At 41.9% G+C, this 11,371-nt stretch overlaps 1 protein-coding gene across 2 annotated transcripts in view; it reads left to right on the forward strand.

Annotated features, from left to right (window-relative positions):
* The window catches only part of PINX1 (PIN2 (TERF1) interacting telomerase inhibitor 1), a 68,495-nt gene extending 59,441 nt beyond the window's left edge, over positions 1–9,054 (forward strand). For both annotated transcript variants that reach the window (XM_065681881.1, XM_065681880.1), the window contains exons 7-9: positions 3,950–7,173; positions 7,540–7,639; positions 8,337–9,054. In XM_065681881.1, coding sequence (XP_065537953.1) covers positions 3,950–4,555 — 606 coding nt within the window. In that variant the 3' untranslated portion in view covers positions 4,556–7,173; positions 7,540–7,639; positions 8,337–9,054. The remainder of the gene's footprint in view (positions 1–3,949; positions 7,174–7,539; positions 7,640–8,336) is intronic.
* The last annotated feature ends 2,317 nt before the right edge of the window (positions 9,055–11,371 follow it).

Here is an 11,371-nt window from a genome sequence, read left to right on the forward strand (position 1 = left end):
CTGGAGGTTTAGCCTCTACTTACTTCATCTAGCCCATTTTCTGTAATTTAAGTGAGAATCTACTGAAATTATAGTTTAGCTTTATTCTGCCTTTATGCTCACCGCTTCTGTACTTTTGTGTCATTTTTGTGAATTTAGGCTAACAAAATTGCTTGTCAATTAGTACCTCCTCATTTGCAAATGAGGAGGCAAAGGCGTGTGAAATCACTTGACTTGAACAGTTGTAGTTCTTGTGTGGCAGATCTGAGACTCTAGCAGATTTTTTTATTCCCCTACTCTAAGCTTTAAGTGCTCGGACATTTGCGGTCTGAAGAGCAGGGAACTTTACTGGATTAATGCAAGTTGCTTCTGTTGCTTATGTATGGGCAACATTTGTCTTTGATGATTGGTTTTATCTTGCTTTTCCTCTCAAAATAACATGTGGGTGCAGCGTTTCTTTGGGGATTTTAATTCTTCAACCTAAGGTCTTAAACCTGCAAACATACTTGGGTTTCAGACTCATCTGGTTTCATGAGGTGCCTAAGTACTTTCCACTTTGGGCTTCTACTGTTGCCAGACTGTTTTCACGATGTGATGTGAATTGCTTATATAATTGACCATAATCCCTCATTTTTTTAATTCACTGAATAACTGCAGCTGAAAGGTGCTCTGAGACTGTGATGCCTTAGAGATACAACCCTGATCCTCCAGGAATCAAGGGAACCAGGATTTCACTCTCTAAGAGTTAGTGTGCTAACTTAATGATTAAATCAGCATTGTGTGGCTAAAGTGAAGAAAGCAGGCAGAAAACAACGCCGGTGGTACTCAAGAGTACTTTATGTGCTTCAAATTATTTTCCATACATTTAGCTAATTACATAAGCAGATGATATTTACAGGGGACTTCTGGCTATAATTGACCTTCGTCTTTTCCTGTGCACTTCCCAGCCTCTCCTTGAATTTTCCTATTGTTTCCTCTTAATTATTCCACATTTAACACCATACTTCAAGCAGTCCTTTTCTCTTGCTTGGGATCATCCTACCAATTCCCTAGAGACCAGTATTCACAACTCCTTTTAGCCTCAACTTCTCAGACCAATTTTGTTGTTAATTTTGGAATTTATGGTGTGGGCAAACATATCTCCTCCAAAGCCTACTCTTCAAGCCTCCCACCAGCTACAACACGATTGCTCTTTTCCTTTTATGTGATGATCAGCTCTTTGGAGGAGGAGGTTTCATTCTGTCTTTTGTGTAATAAATTGCTTTTCAGGAGTTGCAGCAACGCAGTACACATTTGTGTATGTAGATCTTATTTTTCTTTGAAACTTCTATATATGTATGTTGGGACAGGCAGGAGAACACTTGCATAAACTGTACATCTCCTGTCCAGAGGTTACAGCAAACCCATGTTTAGAGTTCAGTGGTGTTCCCATGGCTACTAGGACAGGTACATCATGGGAGGGGAGCACTTCTGGCATTTTAACAGCCGTTCCAGGTAATTTATGGTTTCACATAAGCTTTTCCTAAACTGAGAGGTTTTCTAGGGTTGGCACCTCTTTGCTTGTCTCCATGCCCCGTTAGTTCTGCGTTCAGTGAGCCATGGTTATTAAATTTCTTATCAATAAAGAGTTCCTGAGCAAGGTTCTTATTTTCTGGGATCATGCATACCTTCTGAACTTCTTAGCTTAACCAAGGAACTTTTTGTTAATGCCTAATGTATTTTATAAAATAAATGTGCAGAGTTCAAGTAATACTTGCTTTAAATTACCGTAATTAAGTTGTCAGAACTTGAAGTCACCAAGGGAATGAGAAAATCCTTTCCTGGTTGGCCAGGGGGTAATTGGTGTTCTGGTCGCAAGTACGTTTGACATATTGGGGTGGGGAGGGAAACTGTTCTGGCTGGCATCTGCCCCAGAAAACCCGGGAGACTGTTTGTCATTTTGCAATGCAAGGTGTCAAAACCTTGTTGCGGGTAAGAGGAAAAGTGACCTGTTTAACTCTGCTTTAGCAGGGCATCTGTATTTGATCCACACCAACGTTGCTTGTTGGGTTGGGGGTTAAAAAGAGAGTGACAAACGAAGCTCAATCAGTCCCATTTCTTCTGTGGACTCTGTCTTGTCGAAGTTGTACTGCAACTCCCCTTTCAAACTATATGTATAGATGTATGCAGATACATGCTTTTTTCCCCATGCTCAACATCTCTGTGCAGGCTTCTTTGACAGAAGCTGAACAGTTTCAGTTACTTAATAAACTTGCCTGAAGGTACACTACAAGGTAGCCCTACAAGAAAAGTACCTAATTTTTGTAAGTGCCCATACAAACATTATTGGAATCTCAAGTGTAGCATTACTTTCGTTCCACTGGAATAGCTCTCTTGAAAGCAGATGTATTAGGAAATGGCTACTCGTAATGCATCACTAAAGGCACAAATTTTTGCATTCCTGCTCATGTGAGTAAGGTGATGGATGCAGAAGGAGTTAGACCTGCAAAACCTTACTCACAAACCCTAATAAACCCCACTTCAGCTAGCAGGTTAAATGATGCTCTGAAGAGAGTCAGTTCACTTATCTACACTATCACGCAATAACCATAAAGTGTTGAGATAAGTGATTTTATATCTCCCAGTTCTCTGCTAGTCTTCACCCTGTGTATCAGTTTATGCCAGTGAAAGTGGGTGTGAAATATTACTGCTCGGATTTGGTTGCATTTTATAGTCACTTCAGTTCACATACAAGATGTGTGGGTAGAGTGGATGCTCTGACCTGTCCGTGCATTTATGAATGGTAAAACAGTGAAGCATCTCTGTCATACTCGCCACACATGACTGTAATAGCTGTGGATTACCTACCATTCAAGAAGTGTGATGTAGGCCAGATGCTGGTAAGGATTCTGCACAATCCTCCCCTGCTCAGCTTTTCTCATCAGGCTGGGTGTGCTTGGTTAGCTGCAGTTCATACAGGGGTTAAAAAAACACAACAATGTAAAATCTGGGACATTTCCAAGAGCCATTTGTGACTTTTGCCAAGCAAAAGGATATGCCACAAAGGGTTATTTTTGAGTGCTTCAGTATCCATGTAAACAAGTCTGAATTTCAGCTGCCTTTTTGGCTGGTTTATTTTGCAAGTCACAGATAATTTAGCAAGTTATGTATTTTCATCTTGTTGCATTTGCTGCTTTTTCAGAGTCAGTTCCCTTCATGCCATACATAACATCCAGCTCCATAACTATACTTTGCTCTTTGTTTTATATTTACTTTCTAGATACTAGACTCTTTTTATAGATACTCACCTGCAGCTAGAGTTCAGCAGCTATTTATTTTGTGTATGCAAAGGCCTTGTAAGATCTAACCTGTGATGTTGGTTTTTGCCATCTGATAATGTATAATCAAATGGAGCATGTTTAAATAACAACATCTAGGACACAATGACAGCAAACCAGCTGCGAAACAAACATTTCTAAAGATCAGATAAGATGGAAGAGATGCATCAATGCTGGATTGCTCTGTGTATCATAAGTTCTTGCACTTTGCTGCAGAGGTACTCCAGGCATGGGATTTCCTTTATGCCATAGGCTAATAAATTGTACTGTGTTACTGTTTATGTTGTTTTATATCTTGTAGAGACATGTGCCTTTGCAAAGTGAGTGTAATACACTTGAGTATGATAGTATTATACATAATCTGCATGAGCTGCACAGGAGTAGGTAAACAGCGAGAAGTTTAAACCAACAGAGAATTGACTTCTGTATTCTCTTGCTGCCATCCGTACTGCCACCTCTTCTCCCTAAACTTACACCAACATTTGCATTAAGGGCTGAATCTCATTTCTGCCCAACTCTATATTTTTGCAATTAATTTTAAAAGCACCATACTGTTTGTTAATATTTTTCTTACTAGTGCACAAAAAAACCACCATTATGTTTAAAGCCATTATTTCTGACTCTCGTTCCTGCTTCTCTTTGTTGCTTTGCAGGAGGATATTGCTAGTCCTAAGTCTCAGGAAGAGAAGCAGGGAAACTGCTGTCTATCTGAGCCTGCAGACGGTTACAATACAGTGAAGAGCGTTCTCACTGTACAGGAATATTTCGCCAAGCGCATGGCAAAACTGAAGGGATCCCAGAATGACACAGAAACAAAGGTAGTCAGTTCCAGCCCAACAGCTGATGAAGCTTTGGAGCCTTCAGAAGAACTGAAAACCAAAGTCAAAAAGAAAAAGCAGAAGCAGAAGAGAGATGACGCCAAGAGTACAGAGCATTGTGAGAAACCAAAAGTGAAACAGTCGAAGATAAGTAGCTTGAATGACAAGGAACTGGATGCTCCTTTAAATGAATGTCACTCAAGGAAAAAGAAAAGGAAACATAAAGAGCAGCACAAAGGGAAAAGCATTAGTTGTGATGAAAACCTGGGCAATGGAGAGGTTTATACAGGTGCTTCTGATGGGGAAGATCTAAGTGTAAAGGACTGTGAGGCACAGCAAAAGAAACACCATAAAAAGAAACACAAAAGGCAAAAAGAGGAGACAGATGAGTGTATTGAAGGAGTGCGGAAAAAGAAAAAGAAGCATTGCAAGCACATTTAAGAGTGAGGCTGTGACTCAGGTGATTTGTACCTTAGCAAGTTAGAGAAATCTGTGTAAACACACCAGCCAGACACCACTTGTGATCCAGACTTGAGCACACTGCTCTACCTCCAGCAGAAACCACAGACTGTGTTTAAATATAGCTCTTTCAAGGGAGAACATGGTAACAGATCAATGTGAGCTTCAGTGCCTTATTAAAAAGGGTATCCATGTGTAGGGCCAGGGCTTGCATGTTTGCAAAGCAAGACTTGACAACAAATAGTTCGACTTTGCCTCTCAGTATGGCAGACAGTTCACCTTTTTTGGCTTTGCAAGAGCTGTGTCCTAACGCAGCAGACCTTGGGCTGCCTTCAGCCCAGATTCACTCTGGTGGAACTTTGTTCCAGTTAGCTAACAGCAAGCAAAGTCAGACCTGGTTTTAACCACTGTGGTTAAGTCTGGGAAAGTCAGTGAATTACTTACTACCTGCTGCTTCACACTGTGTTTTTCTCCATCCAGGATAAAAAGAACAATTCACCCTACTACTGTCTTTATTATTAAAGCAACTGTTGTTTTTGCTTGTTGATAGCCCAGCTCTGCTTCTGGGAACAGGAGAGGCTTTGCAAAGTTCCATGTATTTTATTCACTGATTTTTGCAAAGTCATGTCTAATTTTTTCATTGATCTCCATTTACATATAAAATAAATGTTATTTCTTCCCCAAATACGTGTTCTAATATTAAAGTTTTACACCTGAGTGTAAGTACTAAAGAATGAAATAAAAATACCTCCCTTTGTTTCCTAGCCAGTTATTAACTATTCTCTAGCAATTGTAACCTTGCAACAAAGCTAAAGGAGCTGTGCCTTTATTAACCATATCTAGATCCTTGGTTCTCTGGGAACATTCAGGGTACCTTCACTGATGAATCTGGCATTCAAACAGTTGTCTTGGATAGAGCAACAGCTTTTTTTCTGAAATTAGGGACCAAGTGAATTTTAAAAGTATAGCTGGTCAGATGTATTAGTATTGCTGCATACACACTGAACACTTGCAGTTTAGGTTTGTAATCAAATTATAGCTTGTTTCTAATTGTAAACCTGGAAATAAGCAATGCTGGAACCCAGCACTACCATAACCAGTTTTGTATAAGGTATTAAACACTCAGCATGAATTTCGACATGTTAATCTCAGCTAAGAGCTGTTAGAAGAGATGGGCGAGCATGGAAGTAAAGCGTTGAATGAGAAGCAGCATTCACCATCCTGGACTCTGATTCTGATACTGCTTTAGCCACAGCAAAGGGACAGCACAGTCCTGAAAGCCGGCCAGTTCTCATGCCATGATCTGGAGTGGCCGGCCGGAATTCATATCATTAGCTGTTCATTTGGGCCTGGCTGTGTTTCATCAGTGTAACTCTAAAACGTCCCACTGGCCTGCGCTGCTGAATAAAATGGGTACATTTTTTTATTGTCTTGGCTCAGTTGAGTTGCTTAACATGGTTTATAAAACATTGTCAAGATGCAGATATTAATGTGAAAAATTTCTTTAAGCTGCCTTTTATTGTCCAGTGAAGCTAAAGCGTGCACTGCCCAGTCCACATGGCTTCAGATGTTTTAGCTGCAGCTGAACTCTTCCTTTCTGAGATTTCTTGGGTTGCAATGCACCTTTCTTACTCTCAGGACATGCTCATTCATTACAGCAAAATTACTGTGGTTTTACTTCTTGCAAGGGAGAACAAGATGTCTTTCTCTGTGTTTAGAGTAGCAGTTGCTTTTCAGTGCTGTGCAGGTTTTAGCCATTCTGATGCTGCTGAGGCTGGGCTTATTCCCTGATTTCCTTAAATGAAATACCACTTAATACGATGAGGTTGCTATATTGCTGCGAGTAAGCTCCATGCCCAAGGTGCAAAAAAAATAATCTCAGCAAAAGAATACAGCAGAATTATTTTTCATGTTGCATTGAAGCATCCAAAGTTCTGTGGGTCCCCTGCAAAGCAGCACTTCTAATCTCTTGCTCACCACAAATTTGGGTTTTTGTTTGTCAGCAAAAGCCAAAAAGCCTGTTTGTTTCCAATTTTTTTTTTTAACTACATTTCAGGGATTTCAGTTTAAAAAGGTGCCAGTTGAGGAGTAAGGTTTACTTCTCCAAGTACTGCTGGGCTTATTTGTTTGTTCTCTATGTTAATCTTCCATAGGTTTCTGTGTGCTAATTCTTACGAGTGTTTGGCCAGTTTCCAGTGTTAGTTATAGGAAGAATAAACCCAGGAGTACATTTTTAAATATGTGGTGTTACTACAGTTAAGTACCGAATACCTAAGATTTAAATCTGGCCCAGATTGAAATATCGGCTACTAATAGAAGATTCTCTATTTGTGCAAGTAGTGGGAATTTTACTCTATCCCAAGAAATGTGGGATTTTAATGTGCCTCGAGTTCAAAGAGAAATAGCATGTGCAGAATATGGGTTGGGGAAAGGGAGGGGGAAATCATAACAGACTAGTATTTGAAACAAGCTATTCATTTATCTGCTTTGCTCTGTGCATGTTAGGGGTCAGCCAACTTTGCGTTACTGGACAAAAAGCTCTCCTGACCAGATACTGTCTCGTGAAATGGATGATTGAAACAACAGGAACACACTTCAAAGTAATTATATATTTTTGTTGTTTATAATGGGTTGTGAGTTCAGTTTTAACCAAACTCTGGTTTGGCAGGAAGGTCTTTTTTTTTAGAAAGCATAGGAAAAATTATTACATCATTACCCAAATGGTGAAATTAACAGAATGTAAGCACAAAGAAGTTAACTTGGTTTCGTTGCTGTGAAAATAAGGGTTTTAAACAGCAGTCTTTTGTTAGATATTTGTCCGTTGACTCACACATCACAGCACAAAATCACATACCTCCAAGTGAAATTACCTAGAAACTAAGCAAAACAAGTCTCCACTCTGCTTTCACTTTCAAATCAAGACTGAGGCACACACAGCATAGATGTTAAAATGTTTTCAATTTCAGTAATCACCGGTCACCATTGACACAGAAGAAATTTCCCCTTCTTGCACGCGGAGCCTTACACAGATGATGGTTCCTCGTGAATTACCTCCATTCATCACAGGTATAGTGTCGTTCTTTGCTTCAAGCCTTGAATTCAGCTGTTGGTGCAAAGGCTGCTATGTGCCAAACTGTGATTTGCAATCACAATTTTATGAACAGTGATATATATGTTGAATTTTGTCTTGTAAATACCTGCAAGCACAAAACTCTCCTGGGAATTATTGCCCGTAGAAAAGTTGTCTTGTTACCAGCATCAGACTGAAGTCTGCATGAGCTTTATGAGTTTCAACTCTTTTGGTGTTGCTGTGTCCGACTGCAGAGCCTGCCTTTAGAGCCAGGGATGGGAGAGCTGGTGCATGCTGCAAGACAACCCAGATGTGCGAAACACATGCCTTTCTTTGGATTTCTTTCCTAGACATACTAGCTCAAGGGCTTTACACACAACCAGTGTAAAGCAGAAGTAGTGACAACCAGGGTTCAGTAAAGCACAGGTTTCAAGACAACCCATTAAGATTTCAGAACCACCTATCCTTGGGTTGATGGGCATTTCAGCCCATTACACAATATTGAGAGGCAGCTGCTTTGTGAAGTTCAAGAAGTGTGTTTGAGGACATTTCATCTTGTTCAAATAATGTGATTTTCCTTTAAGCAAAGGGCAGTTCTAGTACTGAGTTCTTTCAGATAATCAGCTCTCGGCAAAGAAATGAGATGAATGCACCAATGTAATTAACCAATTTTCTCCTGTTTAAACACACAAGACTCAAGATTGTGAAGCATCCACCTTCAAAAGGCACAATTTACGTCATGAAACCTCCAAACCTGCCAGCACTAAGGGGAGGAAGGAAGCTCCAAGAAGAGAGGAAAACCACACAAAGTCTATTGGAAACACTGCGCAGCATCACGCCTATCTTAAAAAAGGATCTTACGATAGTGTGTCCTCGAACAGCGTGAGGATTGCAAGCATCCAAAGCTGTGCTTTGATTAATTCCTTCTCGTTCCTAGGCAGTGTGAGGTGAGGTTTGCAGTGGGAAGGGTTATAAATCTGATCCCACAGATTTCGTGGCTGAGGAACTCCCGGTAAGGATCAGAGCTTGAAGTACTTGGACAATAACCAAGGCTGTCATCTCTGTACCTGCCCTGTGTAAGATAAGCAAACTTTTGCTTGTCTTGTATAAGCAAACTTTTAGTGATGTGGAGCTGGTCAATATGGTAAAAACATAAACTTTGGTGGTGGCAAAAGTGGGAAGATTGTTCCAAAGCCAAATTCAAGCTCAGTTTCTCAGCAAGTCAGAACTTAAGTTCTGAGTCACTCAGAAGATATTTTTCTTTCCTTATCTTAGTCCATTTTTATGAATTTTAAAGTGTAAGAGGCAAAATTCTCTAGTCCCTTTTAACCTAAAGGAAACAATATCTGTATATGTATTTTGCAACTTAAAGCTGCATTTTGAAAATAGAGCAGAACTATTCAGCCCTGTGGTTGTGTGCATGTTGGAAATCTTAAAACTGGGGGGGTTTGTCCACATTTTTGGCTGTATAAGGTGAAAACTCTGGTTTCTCCTCCTAGCAAATAAATGGTCCCTGTAGCAATCCCTGGTGGAGCCAGGGAGGCCAGGCAGTGGGCAGGGTTGGTTCTTCTGCCTCAGTGGAAAAGCAGCTGGGAGACGGAAGGTGGCTCTTTGCTGGGAACCCCCAGCTGCCTCTGCAGATCCTACCCCTGGGAGATGAGAGCCTCATCAATAATGAAGGAACATGTGAATATTGAGCTAATTTAGGATTTGCACTTTCTCACACTTGTTAATGTCTCTGAAGCAGGGGGGTGTGGGGAGGTTCCTTGGTGAAAATAGACCCACTGTTTGCAAGCTGAGTAACTTGCCAGGTGTCAGATCCACACCAAAAAGGGGTGTTTTTGAAGAGTAGGGGTGGTCTCGCCTGTACAGTGCAAAAGCTGGGTTCAGGCACGGATTTTCTGCTGGACCCATGGGAGTTTGCTGCCACTGTTCCCCATCCGTGAAAATGGGGAGAACAAAGCTTTCTTCCACCCTTTGTCTGCTCAATCTATTTTAGCTCGTAGCTTTTAGCCGTAATTTCCCTGCTCTCAAAGCCCTGTGAGAGCTCCGTTTCTTCCTGTGCCCCAGATACAGGTAAAGCGCTGCACCAGAATTGGGAAGGTAAGCAGAAAAAGTAAAGATTAAGTTTTTCCAGACTGCTGCTAATTACCCTGATACGGTCGCAATTAAAAGGTGGCATTTTCACATGGGCCCTGGCTGTCTTTATGTAACGCAGAGCTTCCGACAGGACAGGTTTAACCAGCATTTTAGGTAGGGTGCAGGATGAAACCCATCTTACTAACGCAATCAGAATGCCAGGTGCTACAGGAGAGAGGGGGAAATATAAAGTGTTTATTATTATCATTATTATTATAGTTTGAATTCCAAATGGGGGGGGGGGGGATGATGTCCTAGGAAGGTCCTGTCTTTTAGCATGGGAGAAAATCCAAACAAGAAATATCTTTAAGTATTTCTTTGTCCTGCAACCGTACAGGAGTCCCAGCACACATCTCTGAGGGAACCCAAGCCAAGCCACATGAGTTTACCCCTGCAATACCTGGGGCAGATCGAGCGATGTTACCCACATGATGCAGAAGGGAATAGCAAGGAAAACCTGGTGAGTTCCCTGAGAGTCTCCAGGCGTCTGCAGCAGAGGCAGGAGGTGGAAGCAAGTCCCGTCCCTGCTTGGTGGTTGATCCTCCCCCAGAGCTTTCCTCCCATCCCAAGCCATGTAACAGGGCTCAAGAGGGATTCGTCTGTTCCTTTTCCCTTGAGGCAACATTCTACTACTACTACTACTAAAGCTTTCTGGCCTCCGGGGCCTCCACTATAGAGGTGATATGTTGATGATGATACCCAGGCCCTGTGCATCCTGAGGATTAAAAATTAATGCTGAGCAATCTAACACCAATTCAAACTAAACCCTTGCAGCTTCAGGCAGTCCCTCGCTAATGCACTTCAACCCCTACTGAAGGGAAATCAGAAAAATAAAAGAAGGATATTACAGGTTCTGTTCCCAACCTCTCGCTGCCAACCTCTGCAGCGACTCCCATCTGCAAAAGGCACCCGGGAGACCTGTTCGGAGCAGGATGGAGGGTTTGGCATCCTCCCTCCCTTCCCCGTCCTGGCACTTCAAGGCATGAGACAGGACTTTGGGAGAGAAGCGGAGCCCGCTCTGTAAAGCCTGGGACAACACGGGCGGTCCCCAGGAGCGTGCATGGCTCCAAAGCACAGATGAAAGGCAGTTGCTATGTGCCGGCCTGCATGTGTGTGTGTGTGTAAAGGGTTTATAAATCTGTCCCGAGACCAGGAAATCTCCTGCGCCTTTTAGATTTAAGAGAAGTTGCCTTCCTGTTGTATTCCCAGATAACGCAGCTCTGATCAAGCCCACTTGTAAATAGCTTAATAGATGTAATCAGTTCCTTTGGAAAATGTTGTTGCTTCCGCAGGGTTTTAATTTGGTCCCAGGGAAGAACTCGGAAAGGGCAGTTGCTGCTTCTGCTGCGAGTGAAGTTAGCACCTTTCAGCTCTCCAGACCCCCAAATCACTGTAGGTAGTGCAGGAGGAACAGAACCGCAGCAATCCTGCTCCTGTGCAGAGGAAGGGGAGAAACCAGGAAACCCAGGCAGATCCTGAACCCACACAGCATACGTTTACATACCATTCTCTCCATCACTTGTAATCTGACAAGAGTCAATAGGAACACCCAGGCATGTGGTAAATTGCTGCTTACCTGCACAAACACC

Source organism: Lathamus discolor, chromosome 5 (assembly GCF_037157495.1).
Source record: "Lathamus discolor isolate bLatDis1 chromosome 5, bLatDis1.hap1, whole genome shotgun sequence".
NCBI classification, from domain to species: domain Eukaryota; kingdom Metazoa; phylum Chordata; class Aves; order Psittaciformes; family Psittacidae; genus Lathamus; species Lathamus discolor.